The 19,767-nt window shown below is 42.4% G+C and overlaps 1 protein-coding gene across 3 annotated transcripts in view; it reads left to right on the top strand.

Moving 5' to 3' along the window:
* Positions 1 to 3,042: 3,042 nt before the first annotated feature.
* Positions 3,043 to 19,767, top strand: part of LOC139169076 (store-operated calcium entry regulator STIMATE-like) — a 31,141-nt gene continuing 14,416 nt past the window's right edge. For 2 of the 3 annotated variants that reach the window (XM_070754882.1, XM_070754883.1), the window contains exons 1-4: positions 3,276 to 3,500; positions 6,160 to 6,208; positions 8,524 to 8,619; positions 9,355 to 9,476. In XM_070754882.1, the coding sequence (XP_070610983.1) occupies positions 3,353 to 3,500; positions 6,160 to 6,208; positions 8,524 to 8,619; positions 9,355 to 9,476 (415 nt within the window). In that variant the 5' untranslated portion in view covers positions 3,276 to 3,352. Of the gene's footprint in view, positions 3,501 to 6,159; positions 6,209 to 8,523; positions 8,620 to 9,354; positions 9,477 to 19,767 lie in introns of all 3 variants that reach the window. The other variant, XM_070754881.1, reaches the window with a different exon arrangement.

The raw sequence follows: 19,767 nt of genomic DNA, 5'->3' as shown, positions 1-19,767 counted from the left end.
CGAGTGGGTGGCTAAGAAGTGAGCGCGCACCTGAGAAAAAGGTAGCGCGGGCACACCTCGGCGATGGGGGAATCGACCCGGTTCTAAGCGGGTTCGGATGCCCTCCTTGGCAATAGCGCTTAGATTTATACACCGCTGGAATGAAATGGAATGGAATGGAATGGAATAGAAAGAATAGAAAGAATAGAAAGAATAGAATAAATGGAATGGAATGGAATGGAATAGAATAGAATAGAATAGAACAGAATAGAGTAGAAAATATGGAATGGAACGGAATGGAATAGAATAGAATAGAATGGAATAGAAATACAGAATAGAATAGAATAGAATAGAGTAGAAATACAGAATGGAATAGAATAGAATAGAACAGAACAGAAAATATGGAATGGAATGGAATGGAATAGAATAGAAAGAATAGAATGAATGGAATGGAATAGAATAGAAAGAATAGAATAAATGGAATGGAATAGAATAGAATAGAACAGAATAGAAAATATGGAATGGAATGGAATAGAATAGAATAGAATGGAATAGAAATACAGAATAGAATAGAATAGAATAGAATAGAACAGAACAGAACAGAAAATATGGAATGGAATAGAATAGAAAGAATAGAAAGAATAGAATGAATGGAATGGAATAGAATAGAATAGAACAGAATAGAAAATATGGAATAGAATAGAATAGAATAGAATGGAATAGAAATACAGAATGGAATAGAATAGAATAGAACAGAACAGAATAGAAAATATGGAATGGAATGGAATGGAATGGAATGGAATAGAAATACAGAATAGAATAGAATAGAATGGAATGGAACGGAACGGAATAGAATAGAATTCCTGGTGTAGAATGCTAACAGGCTCACCATCACTGCTATAGCTGCTGAACAAAAGTCCCCATTGGCAAAAGGAAGGGTATCTGGCCAGCTCCATTCTATTAAGGTTCCAGGTAGCATCCAAACGAAATCAGAGTCCAAGTCGAACAACTCCTCAAAGTTCCAATTTATTTCCAGAGCCGTCCTGGCACCTACACTGGGAAAGCCGAATCTGAGTTCCCCCCCCCACTTGAAAGTTCACATTCCTTGTCTCCCCCACCAACAAACTTGTCACGCTGCCCACTCAGATTGTGCCAGTGTGGCCAGTCCTCCTTCCGCTTCCGCCCAGGTGGGTGGGCCCAGGATGACCTTGAACCACTTGAAAGAATGCATCTGTTCCCTTGTTAAAATCATCCCTCCCAAGTTCCCATCAACATCAGGCCTTCTATAGATTCATTTCTCACCCACTTCTGCACCCGTTTGACACATTCAGTTGTCCAGACTCCACCCTGCAAAGGGATTATGGGGTCATTAAAAGAGGATGATGATGATAATAATGATACTAAGCTATCTTGTGTTTTTAATGATTTTTTGTTAACAGCATAGAATTTTTGTTAATAGCAGAGAAATATTGGTAGCTGAGGAAGCAAGTTGTTGCCACAGTTATGCTCATTTTTGCTTGACTCTGCCAGGCAGCGCAATCCATTGGGTTTTTAAAAAATTATTTCCCCCTGACTTTTAAACATTTTAATACAGTTTTCCCCCCCTGATTTATTCCTGTTTTTTTCACGAATCCCCTGATAATTCCCTAATACCTTGCTGTGGCCAGTAAAGGCCCACAGAATTGGATTTCTCCAGGTCCCGTCTGCCAAGCAATGTCAGCTGGCGGGACCTCGGGGAAGAGCTTTCTCTGTGGTGGCTCCAACCCTTTGGAACCAACTGCCTCCAGGGATCCGCATTATCTCCATCCTGCCAGTCTTCCAGAAAGCCATTAGGACCTGGCTTTTTCGGCAGGCCTGGAATTAGGTTGATTGTAAGTATGTATGTTTTTTATATTATTGTTATTATTAATTTTTATTATTAGATTTTAACTGTTTTTATTGTTGTATTTACTCCGATTGTTAGCTGCCCAGAGTCCTTTGGGAGTGACGACATATAAAAATATAATATAATATAATATAATATACAGTAATATAATATGATATACTGTAATATAATATACTGTAATATAATATACTGTATTCCCAAACTGCCGATTTCCCTGATAATTCCCCGATTTCCCTGTTTTCCAGGTTTGCTGGACACCTTGTAAAGCCTAAATCTAGCTTTTCAGCTAAACGCCCCTCAGAATATTAAGTTAAGATAATGTTCTGTTTAAACATGCATTACAAACCTCTCGGTTATTGGAAGCATGTTTGCGCATAATTTAGCCCTTCGGCTCCTCTTCCTGGTCCTCTGGGTCATGTCGTTTACATTGTACATTCTTATTATAAATTAAAATTTCCCTTAAGTGCTTTGCTAGCTAGACAGAAAGTATGGAGATGCCATCAGAAGACAAATAAGTCATAAAACTGGTTACATCATTCCAGAGTAAGAACTAAGACCCCTGAAGGTGAAAGATAGCATAGAGAGAGATGCTGAAAATGGCTAGAGGGGACAATTTAAAAGATGAAGTTGATAATTCCTTAATGCCTAGATGGGTGTTTTTCAAATAGCCTCTTTAAGATGTGTGGACTTCGACTCCCAGACTCTCCCAGCCAGCATGATTTAAGACATATGGACTTCAACTCCCAGAATTCCTCAGCCAGCATGATTTAAGACGTGTTGGCGACTTTAAGACTTGTGGACTTTAACTCCCAGAATTCCTGAGCTAGCATGATTGGCTCAAGAATTATGGGAGTTGAAGTCCACAAGTCATAGAAGAGCCAATTTTACCTACCTCTGGTCTAGGCAGGGGTAGCCAAAATTGCCTCTTCTTTGACTTGTGGACTTCAACTCCCAGGATTCCCGAGCTAATCATACCAGCTCAGGAATTCTGGGAGTTGAAGTCCACAAGTCTTAAAGTCACCAAGTTTGGGGACCCTTGGTATAGGGTAGAGGTCTTCAACTTGGCAAATTTAAGATTTGTGGAGTTTAACTCCCAGAACTTTCAAGCCACCATAGCTGGCTTGAGAATTCTGGGAGTTGAAGTCCACCAGCCTTAAAGTCGCCAGGTTTGAGGTCTTGCTTGAGCAGGGAGCTGGACTAGATGACCTCCAAGGTCCCCTCCAGCTTTATTGTAACCCTAACCCTCTGGGCGCCCCCAGACCGGGGATTCGATGGAGAGGGACCGCCCCCCCCCCAACCCCGCAACCCTACAAGCCCCAACTCTTCCCCCGCCCCGCGGGCGGGGTCCCCTCCCTCCGACCCGCCCCCTCCCCCACCCGGGTAGCGTCCTTAGCCCCTCCCCGGGTCAGCGAGTCTCCAGCCCGCAGCTGCGTCTGACCGTTGCGGCGACTGCTGTTGCTGCTGCGAGCTCGTCTTCGGTCCTTCGGGATGGCGCTACTTTCCGACGACCTCCCGGCGCCCAACTTGACGCGCGTCAGGATCCGCCCGCAAGGCTGCGGCCCCGGGGCTCTGCTCGACCGCTTCGGGGTCTTTGTGCAGGCGCTGCTGGCCCTGGTCGCCTTCAGCACGCTGATGCGTGAGTTGGCTTCCCTTTCCTTTTTCACTCTCTCTTTTTCCCTTTCTTTTTCTTTCTTGCTTCTTCTTGTGTCTCTCTTTCTCTTTGCTCCTTTTCTTCTTCCTTTCCTTTGACTTTGCCGTTCTTTCTTTCTTTCTTTCTTTCTTTCTTTCTTTCTTTCTTTCTTTCTTTCTTCTGTTCCTGTCATCGACAGGAAGGAGCAGTTTACTTTGAGTTTATATCTGTTGTGTGCTGGCGTATTGAACTTGAACAGAGTGACACCAAATGGGCATTTTGTGTACAGAAATGATGGGTAATTAAGTGTGTTTCAGGTGGAACATAGTAGGCAAAATAGTAAAATTTATATCCTGGACACAAACTGTTTCAACTCCTAACCTCAAAACGTCACTTCAGAGCACGGCACACCAAGACAACTACACACAAGAACAGTTTTTTCCCGAACGCCATCACTCCACTAAACAAATAATTCCCTCAACACTGTCAGACTTTTTACTAAATCTGCACTTCTATTCTACTACCTTTTTCTCATCATTCCTATCATCCTTTTCCTCCCACTTATGAATGTATGACTGTAACTTATTGCTTGTATCCTAAGATTTTTATTAATATTGATTGTTTCTTCATTGCGTATTTGACCCCCATGATAATCATTAAGTGTTGTACCTGATAATTCTTGACAAATGTGTCTTTTCTTTTATGTACACTGAGAGCCTATGCACCAAAGACAAATTCCTTGTGTGTCCAATCACACTTGGCCAATAAAGAATTCTAGAAGAAAAAGAATTCTTTATTGGCCAAGTGTGATTGGACACACAAGGAATTTGTCTTTGGTGCATAGGCTCTCAGTGTACATAAAAGAAAAAGATACATTTTGGGCTTGCTTCTTTGATAGATCCAAGAAAATCGGGCAGCATAGAAGGATAGATAGATAGATAGATAGATAGATAGATAGATAGATAGATAGATAGATAGATGATAGATAGATAGATGATACATAGATAGATAGATAGATAGATGATAGATAGATAGATAGATAGATGATAGATAGATAGATAGATAGATAGATAGATAGATAGATAGATAGATGATAGATAGATAGATAGATAGATGATAGATAGATAGATAGATAGATAGATAGATAGATGATAGATAGATGGATAGATAGATGATAGATAGATGATAGATAGATAGATAGATAGATGATAGATAGATAGATAGATAGATGATAGATAGATAGATAGATAGATGATAGATAGATAGATAGTAGATAGATGATAGATAGATAGATAGATAGATAGATAGATAGATAGATAGATAGATAGATAGATTATGTATATATATAATTAGATAGATAGATAGCTAGATGATAGATAGATAGATAGATAGATAGATGATAGATGATTGATTGATAGGTAGGTAGGTAGGTAGGTAGGTAGATAGATAGATAGATAGATAGATAGATAGAGATATAGAAATATAGATAGAAAGGTGATAGATAGATAGATAGATAGATAAAGATATAGAAATATAGATAGAAAGATGATAGATAGATAGATAGATAGATAGATAGATAGATAGATAGATCGGCAGACAGACAGACAGACAGACAGACAGACAGACAAATAGTTCCAGACATGAAGGAGGCTGCAGGGCTTCTTCCACCCAGCCCCAGGGACCTCATTCCCCTCCTCCCGTCTCCCATTCAGCTCGGCTTCTCCAGATGGCCAAGTGGGTGTGAAACAATGGGGAAAGACGCCAGAGCAGCTGCCCCACAGAAAACCCAGCGCAGCCTTGCGTTGTTGCCGAGCCGAGATGCCAAATAGGACAAGGGAGGCCTGCTAGGCCTTTGACGCACCGAGGAAGCGGGAAAAAAGTTTGCGGCTTTTGTTGTTTTTCACTACGGACGGGCCTGAGAAACAGGCACCCTGGGCTGTCTTGCCCACTGAAAAGCCACATTTGATCTCTTAAAACTTTCAATACAACAATACATAGAAGCCTTAAATTTTGTACACCGATTCATGGATGGATGAAAGGATGGAGGGAGGGAGGGATGGAAGGATGGAAGGATGGAGGGAGGGAGGGATGGATCGATGGGTCGATGGATGGATATGTAGATAAATGTAGATCAAAGACCTACAAACTTGGCAACTTTAAGACTTGTGGATTTCAACTCCCAGAATCCTTCCTCTACCCATCCTTGCATCCCTCCATCCCTCCATCCCTCCATCCTTCCCTCCCACCAGCCAGCATAGCGGTCACATAGTGACTTACCAGAGAGGCCCAGAAATTCTATGACTTGGACACGAGAATTAGCATCTTTCTGTTTGCATTTTAAGCAGGAAAACCCCCAAAATTTAACCTGCTGACATGGTCGGCAAGCCACACCCACAAAATAAGCCACGCACACAGTGTGGTGTTAAACATTTTTGCAGCCCTTCACTGGGTACCTATTTATCTACTCACATTTCCCTGCTTTCAAACTGCTGGCTGGGCAGGCGAGTGGAGATTATTCATGTCGTATCCTGATTTCTGGGTCTCTGGAAGGCCTATGAACACGCCGAATGTGACATATTTAAGGCTCAACCAGGGAAGATTATTGCTAAATACATTTTTCCATTTATCGTATTTTCAATTTATTTATTTATTTTACTTTTCACAGTCAAACGATTTAAGGAGCCCAAAGAAGAGAGACGATCTTGGAGAATATGGTGAGCTAGATGGATAGAAGGATAGATAGAAGGATAGATGGATGGATGGTAGATAGATATGGTAGATAGGTACGATAGAAGGACGAGAGAGGGTGGAACGGAGATTGATAGGGCGATAAGGATATATGTATATATCGTATGTATGTATGTATGTATGTATGTATGGAGAGAGAGAGAGAGAGAGAGATAGAGAGAGAGAGAGAGAGAGAGAGAGAGAATGAAAAAGAAGGGAGACTACTATAGATCTATTTCGGGCTTATTTGCCCTCATCAGGTAGCCCACTCTTACTCAACAAAAAAATCACACAAAATACACACACACACATACAGTATGTATATGTATGTGTGCATGTATACCAGTACAGTGTTCCCTCGATTTCCGCCGGGGATGCGTTCCAAGACCGCCTGCGAAAGTCGAATTTCCGCGAAGTAGAGATGCGGAAGTAAATACACCATTTTTGGCTATGGACAGTATCACAAGCCTTCCCTTAATACTTTAAACCCCTAAATTACCCTTTCCCATTCCCTTAACAACCATTTACTCACCATTATTACTGGTACTCACCATTGAATAAGACACTTAGTGATTCTGATATTTATAAACATAATTATTTATTAACAATAATTTTTTTTTTGTTATTTATTTGCAAAAATTATTAGTTTGGTGATGACGTATGACGTCATCGGGTGGGAAAAACCATGGTATAGGGAAAAAAACCCGCAAAGTATTTTTAAATTAATATTTTTTGAAAAACCGTGGTATAGGCTATCCGCGAAGTTCGAACCCGCGAAAATCGAGGGAACACTGTATATACACACACACACCAGTATGTGTGTAGATAGATAGATAGACAGATGATAGATAGATAGATAGATAGTAGATAGATAGATAGATAGATAGATGATAGATAGATAGATAGATAGATGATAGATAGATAGATAGATAGATAGATAGATAGATAGATAGATAGATAGATAGATAGATAGATGGTTGGTAGATAGATAGATAGATAATAGATAGATAGATGGTAGATAGATAGATAGATAGATAGATGATAGATAGATAGATGATAGATAGATAGATAGATAGATGGTTGGTAGATAGATAGATAGATAGATAGATGGTAGATAGATAGATAGATAGATAGATAGATAGATAGATAGATAGATAGATAGATGGTAGATAGATGATAGATAGATAGATAGATTATAGATTATAGATAGATAGATAGATAGATAGATAGATGGATGGATGGATGGATGGATGGATGGATGGATGGATGGATGGATGGATGGATGGTTGGTAGATAGATAGGTAGGTAGGTAGGTAGATAGATAGATAGATAGGTAGGTAGGTAGACAGAGATAGAGATACACACACATACACTTATACATTACACATACACATACACATATACACATAGAAATATGGATGGATGGATGATATAGAGCAGTGATTTTCAACCTTTTTTGAGCTGCGGCACTTTTTTAACATCTATAAAATCCTGGGGCACACCACCAACCAACCTCTCCTTCTCTCTCTCTCTTGCTTTCTTTCTCTCTCTTTCTCTCTTGCTTTCTTTCTCTCTCTCGCTTTCTCTCTCTCACTCACTCTCTTTCTCTCTCCCACTCTCTCTCTTTTTTTCTCTCTCTGTCTCTCTGTCTCTCTTGCTCTCTCTCTCTCATACACCACACCGGCAACAGTGGCATTTGGCAGTAGCCGCGGGGCAGCGGCAGGGCGGTCGGCTGCGAGCTGGAGCAAAAAGTTGCGAGACCGGAAGCTTAACTTCCTTCTTCGTGGCTCAAATCTCCTGCGCTAATTTCCCCATGGCTCACCTGACCATGTCTTGCGGCACACTGGTTGAAAAACACTGATATAGAGAATATGATGTTTGTGTGTCTGTCTGTTTATCTGGCAGGGAGAAGGATGGATTGAGATATAGCGATAGATCCTCATGGTCACCTGGTCAAAATTCAGATGCTTGGCAACCGGTTCATACCTATGACGGTCGCAACATCCCAAGGCCATGTGAGATCCCCTTTTGTGACCTCCCAACGAGCTCAGTCAAACGGGGGAGCCAGTAAACAAACCAGGTTTACTAACTTATCCACTTCATTAATTCACTTAGTGATGGGGGCAAGCAAAGTCACACAAGGGAGCGAAGCTCACTTAACCCAAGTTTCACTTAACAACGGAGATGTTGGGCCCACTTGGGGTCGTAAGTCGAGGACTTTGGTGTTCTGTTTGATTAATTGAAATCCTCTCTCCCAAGTCTTTAAAGCGCTGTTTGTCTCTCGAACCCAAACCCTCTGAAGGTTTTATGACACCTCCAAGCAAGCCATTGGGGCTCTTTTCATCCACTTTGCCAACGTCTTCCTGTCCGACCTGACGGAAAGTGACCCCTGCTCTCTGTGAGTTTGGCTTTTGCGTATAAAGAATTGTGCCTTTAAACCCGAACCTTTAAAGTTTAAACTTTTAAACTTGGCCCAAAGTTGCTCAGCCAGCTTTCATCCTTACAGCGGGATTAGAACTCACAGTCTCTATGGTGATTGGCCCAAAATTACCCAGCCAGCTTTCTTGAGGACTAGAACTCACTGTCACCTGGTGATTGGCGCAAAGTCACTGAGCTGCCTTTCATGGCTAAGGTGGGACTAGGACTCAAAGTCACCTGGGGATTGGCCCAAAGTCACCCAGCAGGCTTTCATGACGAAGGCGGGACTACAATTCACAGTCTCCTGGTGATTGGCTCAAAGTCACCCAGCTGGCTTTCATGCCTAAGGTGGGACTAGAACTCACAGTCTCCTGGTGATTGGCTCAAAGTTACCCAGCTGGCTTTCATGCCTAAGGCGGGACTAGAATTCACTGTCACCTGGTGATTGGCTCAAAGGCACCCAGCTGGTTTCATGGCTAAGGCAGGACTAGAATTCACTGTCACCTGGTGATTGGCCCAAAGTCACCCAGATGGCTTTCATGGCGAAGGCGGGACTAAAATTCACAGTCTCTTGGTGATTGGCTCAAAGTCACCCAGAGGGCTTTCATGCCTAAGGCGGGACTAGAATTCATGGTCTTCTGGTTTCTAGCCTGGTCCTTCACCACTGGACCAGACTGGCTCTCTACAAGAGTTTTCTCTCCTGGTTTTGCCACAGTTATCTGATGAATTTCATCTTGGATGCCACTTTGGGAATGCTGTTGATCTGGCTCGGGGTGAAAACGGTCTCGTGGATCATGGCGCGGTGCCAGTGGACCTACCTTGTCTTTGGCGAGTACGGTGAGTCCCCGGCTACCCCTGCAGCTGCAAATTTGCCTCTTCAGGGATTGCAAGGCAACTACTGAAAAACACAGCGAAAACAACAAATGGCAGGAAATTCTTTAATGATGGAACTCAATTGCAGTCTTAAATTCAGAGAGAGTCCTCAACTTACAACTGTTCGACCATCCAAAGTCACGACAGCATTGAAAAATGTGACTTAAATGTGGTCTTAAAATGGGGCAAAGCTCATAGAAACATAGAAGATTGACAGCAGGAAAAGATCTCCTGGTCCATCTAGTCTGCCCTTATACTATTTCCTGTATTTTATCTTAGGATGGATATATGTTTATCCCAGGCATATTTAAATTCAGCGACTGTGGTTTTACCAACCACGTCTTCTGGAAGTTTGTTCCAAGCACCTACGACTCTTTCAGTAAAACAATATTTTCCCACGGGGCTTCTGATCTTTCCCCCCAACTAACTTCAGATTGTGCCCCCTTCTTCTTTTGTTCACTTTCCTATTAAAAACACTTCCCTCCTGAACCTTATTTAACCCTTTAACATATTTAAATATTTCGATCATGTCCCCCCCTTTCCCTTCTATCCTCCAGACTAGACAGATTGAGTTCATAAAGTCTTTCCTGATAAGTTTTATGCTTAAGACCTTCCACCATTTTTGTAGCCCGTCTTTGGACTCATTCAGTTTTACCAATCTCTTTTTTGTAGGTGAGGTTTCCAGAAGTGAACACAGTATTCCAAATGTGGTCTCACCAGCGCTCTATACAGCGGGATCACAATCTCCCTCTTCCTGCTTGTTATACCTCTAGCTATGCAGCCAAGCATTCTACTTGCTTTCCCTACCGCCTGACTGCACTGTTCACTATTTTTTTAAAGTATTTCTTAACATTTTAAATTTCAGAAGAGGTCATCCAATATAAATCACTTTTTCCCCCTTCTCGGTTCCCCCCCCCCTTTGGGATTTTGTATTTCAGGATTCGTATTTTAGTAAAGCCCCACCAGGGGGCAGCATTTCCTACCAGATAGGGATAACTTTGCAGGTCTAAATTTTCCTTAAAAATTCTGACCAAGGCAATTGGCCAGAAAGGGACCACAGAATATCAGGACGTTTTCCTAGACTCTCTCTGGTGTATGAAAGTTGAATTGTTGAGTTGAGTGAATTTTCTCCAGGTTTAAAAAGTGACTCCTGCTTTGCTTTATTGTGGACCGATTCCACAGCTGTTGCTCTTTAGGACTGCAGCTTTTTGGTAGCAAAGGTCAACCGATGGGCTGTCTAGGAGGAGGAGGAAAAGGAGGAGGAGATGGAGGTAGAGAGGAAGAAGAGGAGGAAGGAGAAGCGATGGAAGGAAGGAGGAGTGGATGGATGGATGGATGGATGGATGGAGGTAGGATGAGGAGGAGGAGGAGTGGATGGATATAGAACATATTCAGTTTCAGTTTTGGCATTTTTGATAGACAGAGAGATTATTGGCTGGATTTCCCCCTCCTTTAAAAAAAACATTAGATAAAAGTAATAATAATAATAATAATAATAATAATAATAATAATAATTATTATTATTATTATTATTATTTATTAGATTTGTATGCCACCCCTCTCCGAGGATTTGGAGCAGCTAAACCCCACCTTCATTGCTTTATATGTAAGTCAAGATGGCAGGTGTGCATAATTACAGTGATACCTTGTCTTACGAACTTAATTGGTTCCAGGATGAGATTCGTAAGGTGAAAAGTTCGTAAGACGAAACAATGTTTCCCATAAGAATCAATGGAAAAGCGATTAATGCGTGGAAGCCCAAAACTCACCCCTTTTGCCAGCCGAAGCGCCCGTTTTCACGCTGGTGGGATTCCCCTGGTGGGATTCCCCTGCAGCATTGCAAAATCCGGAGGCGGGGATTCCCAGTGAGGGGAGGCTCAGGGGAATCCCCGCGCTTCGGCTGGCAACAGAAGTCCGGAGGCGGGGCATCCCAGTGGCGGCGGGTTTGTAAGATGAAAATAGTTCGGAAGAAGAGGCAAAAACATCTTAAACCCTGGGTTTGTATCTCGAAAAGTTTGTAGGATCAGGGTTTCATAAAACGAGGTATCACTGTACTCCCTTCCCCTTCAGATTTCCCCACAACAACCCTGCGAGGGAGTTTGGGATGAGACAGAGTGATTAGCCCAAAGTCACCGAGACGGTTTTCATTCCTAAAGCTGGACTCGAATTCCCCGTCTCCTGGGGATCGACCCAAAGTCACCCAGCCTGCTTTCATGCTTAAGGCAGGAGTAGAATTCACCTTCACCTGGTTTTGTACCACATCGGTTGGGTTGAATACGGGGACTCCACTCTCCACAATGCTGGTAGTGTGCCAGTCTGGGGGACTCCAATAATTCATATTCTGTTCTCGTCTACTTCAAGGGAGTCATAAATCTCTAATATTTCTCTCTCTCTCCTTCCCTCCCTCCCCACGCTCTCCGTCCAAGCGGCAAGCAAAATATTTTCTCTTTAAATGGAAGTGACCTTCTCAGCTCTGTTTTTTTTCTTTTCTCTTTTTCTTTTATATGAACAGTTGTAAAAAATGGTCATTCGCTGGCCTTTTCCTCACGGCTGTCAAAATTGCTGCAACCCCCCCCCCCCCCCACACTACACGTTAGCAAGTGTTTGCGAATAGGATAGAACTGAACTGAACTGAACAGAATATAGAATAGAAAAGAACAGAATAGAATATAGAGGAGAATATGGAAGGAAGAATATAGAACAGAATTAGAATTCTAATTAGAATTAGAATTGGAATGGAATGGGATAGAATAGAAAGAATAGAATGGAATAGAGTAGAATAAGAATAGAATAAGAATAGAATAGAATAAGAATAGAATAAAGAATAGAATAGAATAAGAATAGAATAAGAATAGAATAAAAATAGAATAAGAAAAGAATAGAATAGAATAAAATAAGAATAGAATATAATAGAACAGAACACAACAGAACAGAAAAGGACAGAACAGAGACAATATAGAATAGAACAGAATAGAATATAGAGGAGAATATGGAATGAAAGAATATAGAATTAGAATTAGAATTAGAAGGGAACGGAACGGAACAGAAAGGAACAGAACAGAACAGAATTCTTTATTGGCCATATGTGATTGGACACACAAAGGATTTGTCATGCGTATGCTGTCAGTGTACATAAAAAAACAAGAATCATTCCATCAAGAATCATAAGGTACAATAGCATCGGAGGGCTCACTGGTGGCGTTGAAGACGGACGGCCTTCCCTGGACCACCTCCTCTCTCCCAGACTTTTATGGTTAAGCCTGGGGGTGTTAGGTGGCAGGTGCTGGTCTGTTTGAATCCCAAAGTCCCAGAGCACTTGTAGTTTCTACATTTCCTATTGCTTGGTTCTATTGTGCAGTCCCCACCCTCGCAGGATTGTGCATAAACAAAATACCAGCAATAACTACCGTTAGGCCTCTCAAATTATATGCCATCCACTCGGTGTCGAGGCTTAGCCAAACACACCCAAATTGCACCCGCTCGTTTCAAAGTGGGTATAATTTGGCATACTTTGGGCTTAGTGGAATCGTTTGTAATGACTTGTTTGTGATATGGCAACAGTTGTGAGAGCTGCTGATGAGATACTAGTGTAAAACAACTGTCTGGCGGTATCTGTGGGTGGGTGGTGAGGAGAGGGGCGGCATACAAATCTAATAAATAATAATAATAATCTAATAAATAATTACAGTGGTACCTCATCTTACGAACACCTCTTCTAACAAACTTTTTGAGATACGAACCCGGTGTTTAAGATTTTTTTGCCTCTTCTTCCGAACTATTTTCACCTTACGAACCCAAGCGGCTGCTGCTGGGATGAAGGGGTTTCTTTTCCCCCCCTTTTTTGAAGAAAGAAAAGGGAGGGGCGGCTTGGAGGGGGAAAGACTTTGCATTTTAAAAAGTAGGAGAACGGAGTGCTTGCAGAGGCACTGAACGGGTGTCTTTTGGAGAAAGAAAAGGGAGGGGCGCCCCCTTGCCTTTCTTCCTTCCCACTCACCCTTTAGCCTAGCCTTGCTTCTTCCACCCGCCCCCTTTAGCTGCTCCTCCCTGCCCTCTGTTCGCCTCCCTTCTAAAGTTTGGGATTTTCCTGAAGGATTTACACGCATTATTTGCTTTTACATTGATTCCTATGGGAAACATTGTTTCATCTTACGAACTTTTCACCTTACGAACCTCCTCCTGGAACCAATTAAGTTCGTATCATGAGGTACCACTGTATTTGTAATCAACAAATAGGATAATTGGGTCAGGCAGTTTTAAGAACCGCTGGCATAGATCAGTGAGGGCGAACCTATGGCACGTGGAGCCATATTGGACGGCAAGCGAGATGTTGCACTATGTCAGCTCTGGCATGCGCACTCTGGCCAAATTTTCGGCCTTGGAAAAAGCTGTTTCACCCTCTGGATTCTCCAGGGAAGCAACTGGAAAACCCATTTCTGTTTTTTTGTAGTCCAGAGAGTTCAGAAAAGCTTCCCTGAAGCCCCAGAATGCAAAAAATAACACCCAATGGACAAATTGGAAATCCGTTTTTAGTTTAGTTTAGTTTAGTTTTATTGGATTTATATGCCGCCCCTCTCCGAAAACTCGGGGCAGCTAACAACAATCATGAAAATATACAATAAAATCCAATACTAAAAGCAAATTAAAACCCCTTAATATGTAAAAACCAAACATACATACAAACATACCATGTATACAGTTGTAACGGCCTAGGGGGAGAAAAAAGTCTTAATTCCCCCATGCCTGGCGGCAGAGGTGGGTTTTCCAAACTTCCGGTGTGCCTGTTGTGCTGTTTTTTGTATTTGTTGTTTTTATATATTGTAAGCCATTGGTATAGGTTGTATTTTGGCATAAAAAAGAAAAAAAACAGCAGCATTCCTTTTAAAAACCTTAAAATCATTTACTGGATAATTTTCTCCTTCTCTTAAGCCCAACTAATAAACAGTTTGCAGATGGAACTGACTAAAAATACCTTGTATATTCTCCGAGGACAAATCCATCTCCCCACCACCGTTAACATTTTCCAATTTGAAGCTCCTTTCTATCTTGGATAGAAACCCAATTAGAAAAATAAATTCTTCCAGATTTGTGGATTTAGGTGAATTCTATTCCAGCTCAAGATATTGTTTGGTTACTCAATTCCCAGGGAAGAATCGGTTTGGCTCTCTTGCAACTCAACCCTGGGAATTTACGGCATCTAACAAATTTAATAAATTCATTACGGGCTGAAGCATTTCTTAAAGTCATTCTTTAAAAATTTAGGCTGTGATTGTTGATTGATGTTATTTATTTATTTATTTATTTATTTTGTCAAACAAGTATAGGATTGTAATTTGTATAAGCATAACATAAGTAGAAAGTAATGATAAAAGAAGAAAATAGGACAGGGAGCGTGGGCACTATAGTGCGCTTATGCATGTATTTATAAATTTATTTATTTATTTATAAAGATTGGTGCCACACAACTCTGTGCTGTTTGCCTACAGGCAGTCCTCGACTTATGACTAGTGACTTAATGACAATGTCCACTTGAACAATGGGATTTGCTTAATGACTGCCAGGTTGGCCTAAGGTTGTAAAGAAGGGTGCAGCCATATATAGATCCAGTTAAAAACCGGCTAATTCTAGACTCAATTATGGTCATATGTTGAGAACCTCCTGTGCTACGGAGCGACTTTCAACAAACCAATCTAATGGAGGGAAGCCAGATTCACTTAACAACCAAATGATTTATTTAACAACTGCAACAATTCAGAGAGAGAGAGAGAGAGACAGACAGACAGACAGACAGACAGACAGACAGACAGATAGACAGGTGGGTAGGTGGGTAGATGGGTAGATTGGTAGATAGATAGATAGATAGATAGATAGATAGATAGATAGATAGGTAGGTAGGTAGGTAGGTAGGCAGTTAGATAGTTAGATGGGTAAGTGGGTAGGTGGGTAGGTGGTAGGTGGGTAGATGGGTAGATGGGTAGATGGATGGATAGATAGATAGATAGATAGATAGATAGATAGGTAGGTGGGTAGGTGGGTAGATGGGTAGATGGGTAGATGGGTAGATGGATAGATGGATAGATGGATAGATAGGTAGGTAGGTAGGTAGATGGGTAGGTGGGTAGGTGGGTAGGTGGTAGGTGGGTAGATGGGTAGGTGGGTAGATAGATAGATAGATAAGTAGGTAGGTGGGTAGGTGGGTAGGTGGTAGATGGGTAGATGGATAGATGGGTAGATGGGTAGATGGGTAGATGGGTAGGTGGGTAGGTGGGTAGGTGGTAGGTGGGTAGATGGGTAGATAGACAGACAGACAGACAGATAGAGAGACAGACAGACAGACAGACAGAGTAATGGACTCTTGCAGGTACAGTCAGGTATGCAGAACAGGTAGAAAATTTTTAATTTGTTTCTTTTTCCCCTTTCTGGGCTCTGGGCAGTGAAACCTTTTACTATCACAATGTGGGCGTGGCTTATGCAGGACGCCATGCATTTTCTTTCAACATCTTTCAGTGTAAATTGGGTGCTCTAGGATGGAGCTCCATTTTCACTACCCCACTGTGTCCCCCCCTCACCTGGGCTGTAGCCCCCCCCGGCTCTGGGTATGTTTTTCCTATCGCAGTAAATGAAGTTGAATGTGTATAATTTTAGAAGAACTGTGCGTGTGTTTGTGTACATACACTTTATATAGTAGATAATGGTATATTTTTGTGTGCCTGTATGTATTATGTATGTACACATAGGGCATATATATATATATATATATATATAGAATTAAAGAGTATATTTTGGATGTTCAGTAAGAGTAAATAGAGAAGGAAATTGTATCTGTTATAGGCGAGGAGAGGCCAGGTACCCTAACCCAAACCCTTGACATTAGTGACGTCAAGTTGGCCAGCTTTAAGCCACCCTGTCACATGACCATCAAGCCACTCCTGCCTGGTCACATGGCTGGCAAGCCACACCCTCAAAATAAGCCACGCCCACAGTGTGCTAGGAAAAGTTTTTGCAACCCTTCACTGTAGATAGATACACATCGGCCCAATCCTTGTTCTGCAGGGCTGTTCTTCGTGTCCTCAGAAACCTCCATCCTGGATGTTACGTTCATGCTGGCCTGTTTGTTGGTTGGTTTGGCTGAGTTGAGAACTTGCATGCCAGAGCAAGGCCAACCCTGCTGCAGGTGGGCGGTTCCTCCTTTTTGCTAAGAGATGCAGCCTCCGTGCAAGTCAGAACCCACATCTGGAAAGACTTAGCCGAACAGCTGGGAGCCTCTAAAAGCTTTTGTGGTTTGTTGGGTTCTTTTATTATTATTATTATTATTTTTGTTTCAGTTGGCTCACTCGTTCCCCTCCAAGGGTTTTTCCGTGCCAGATGGAAGGAGATTAGGAGAGAGTGAAAGAACAACAAAACAGAGAAGAAAAGGAAGCAATTTATTTGGGAAAGGAGGAGATTGGGATGGGTTGGGGGGTCGAAGGCTCAAACTCTACCCTGACAAGACGGAGTGGCTGTGGGTTTTGCCTCCCAAGGACAATTCCATCTCTCCGTCTATTACCGGGGGGGGGGATTATTGACCCCTTTGGAGAGGGTCCGCAACTTGGGCGTCCTCCTCGATCCACAGCTGACATTAGAACACCATCTTTCTGCTGTGGCGAGGAGGGCGTTTTCCCAGGTTCGCCTGGCCCAGACAAACCATGCATAAAACAGAGCGGCCTGGGGGAATCAATTTCCCCATGCCTGACGGCAGAGGTGGATTTTAAGGAGTTTGCGAAAGGCAAGGAGGGTGGGGGCAATTATATATGGGATTTTAGTAGTAATTTTTAATTATTAGATTTGTTTCATATTGTTTTTTGTATTCTGTGAACCACCCTGAGTCTTCAGAGAAGGGAGGCATACAAATCCAATTAGTAGTAGTAGTATTAGTATTAGTAGTAGTAGTAGTAGTAGTAGTAATAGTAATAGTAGTAGTAATAATTGTGAGCTGCCCCGAATCTTCGGAGAGGGGCGGCATACAAATCTAAATAATAATAATAATAATAATAATAATAATAATAATAATAATAATAATAATAATTACAAGCATAGACATGATGTTGTGGCACAGATGATCCACTGGAACTTGTGCCGGAACTACCATTTACCAGTAGCAAAGAACTGGTGGGATCATAAGCCCAAAAAAGTGGTCGAAAATGAGCAAGCAAAAGTACTGTGGGACTTCCGACTTCCGACTGACCGAATTCTGAAGCATAACACACCAGACATTGTGATTGTGGAGAAAAAGAAAGTATGGATCATCGACATCGCAATCCCAGGGGACAGCAGAATTGAGCAGCTAGAGAAATTAGTGAAATACGAAGATCTAAAAATCGAGCTGCAACGACTCTGGCACAAGCCCGTGAAAGTGGTCCCAGTGGTACTTGGCATGCTGGGCGCAGTACCAAAGGATCTCAGCGGACATTTGAAAACCATCGGAATTGACAAAATCTCTATCTGTCAATTGCAAAAGGCCGCTTTACTGGGATCGGCAAACATAATTCGCCACTACATCACGCAGTCCTAGGTGCTTGGGAAGCGCCCGACTGGTGATGAAATACGAAATCCAGCATAGTGATCTCGTTTGCTGTGTTGTACTGACATTATAATAATAATAAAATAATAATAATAATAATAATAATAATAATAATAATAATAATAATAATAATATCAGCCCCTGTAGTGGTTCCTCAGGCTCACTCAGGTGTGGGCACTCGCGCAGGCCTGGTTCATGCTCCTCAGAATCTGACATGACCTGAGGTGGACAAGAAGCACTCCGAAGAGTGGGGAATGGAAGGATTTATAAATTGACCTGGCCACCTCTCTTAAATTAATAAGCTCCAAAAGCTATTGCCACATCCTCCTCCTCCTCCTTCTCTTCCATCCACAGACGCCGTTGCTTGGGAATGTTCTCCATCACATTCTTCATGAAGGAAAGTCATTTGCTAAGAATTTCATGCACGACGGACAACAGGAATTCTTGGAGCCATTTGCAACGAGTCACACCAGGTCTCTGCAAACTCTGGATGCCAAAATGTCTTTCATTGATGTTTCTGTCCTCAGTTTTCGATAGGCAAGGTGTGGGAGGGTGTTTGGAGCCTGGTGAAAGAGAAGCCTACTGGGCCCACCAGAAGTTGGGAAACAGGCCGTTTTTGGCTTCCAGAGGACCTCCAGGGGGAAAGCTGTTTTGCCCTCCCCAGGCATTGAATTATGGGTGTGGGCACTTGCGCATACACGATAGCATGCATGTACGCTCTCTCGGCACCCGAGGAAAAAAAAGGTTTGACATCACTGACCTACTGCTCTGCCGGCATGTCCCAACCGCCCATAATTACAGGGTAATTAGTCCAGAAAGACATACACCACACGATAGAAGGAAACCCAAAAGTCTTTATGGCCTGATTTCAGACTGCTCCACCGATACTCCTACGTTATGTCTTTGGGTGGAGGAATGATCGAAGGAGCCAGGAAGATGCCTCTAAAAGTGCATGTGTCATGTTTGGAAATCTCAGGGCTTATCCGTATTCCCCCAAAGAGAACATCTGGAGGTTTTTTTTTCTAAAGAGGTTGAAAGTTTCTTCCCACCAAAGAACTGTTGTTGACTCATAACAACGGATTCTTCCATAACATTTCTTCCATGCCAGATTTCTCTCACTCAGCTGGACCATGAATTCAGGCCAGGAGAGAAAACAGACCAGTTCTGTCTTTCCGAAACCCACAACTGCTTGGGATTCTACATCACGAGTATTGATAGTAGCATTATCAATATTTATGGGACTGCTCCGAAGAAGAGGAGAGGTTAACCATAAAGTTCGTCCATCGCATTTGAAGAGGACCTTGACATCTAATGGGTTGTGGTCACAGCATTTGCAGCTCTGGCTTTGGGGAGTGCTCGCCTCTCTTCTGCTATGGTTGTTCTTCTGTCCTCAGATGTCTGGCAGCCTTGGTGGATCGACATGCGCCATGTTGGTCGATCTTGTGCCAGGGTTTCCCAGGAGGTGGTGTTGATATCAGGGGACTTGAAGGAGGCTTTCAACGAGTCTTTGTAATGCTTCCTTTGTCCCCCATGCAATGTCCCCCAAAGCAACACATAGGAAACAATGGAAGGAAACACATCAAGGCGAGTAGCAAACCTAGAACTGAGGAGAAATTTCCTGAAAGGACAATTATTCAAATTTGACAATGTTGGTGTTGGTTATGACCTATAAAGCCCTTCATGGCATCAGACCAGAAT

This window comes from Erythrolamprus reginae, chromosome 6, assembly GCF_031021105.1.
Source record: "Erythrolamprus reginae isolate rEryReg1 chromosome 6, rEryReg1.hap1, whole genome shotgun sequence".
Taxonomy (NCBI): Eukaryota; Metazoa; Chordata; class Lepidosauria; order Squamata; family Dipsadidae; genus Erythrolamprus; species Erythrolamprus reginae.
The sequence above is the reverse complement of the archived record's forward strand: the minus strand, read 5'-3'. Positions and strand labels throughout refer to the sequence as shown.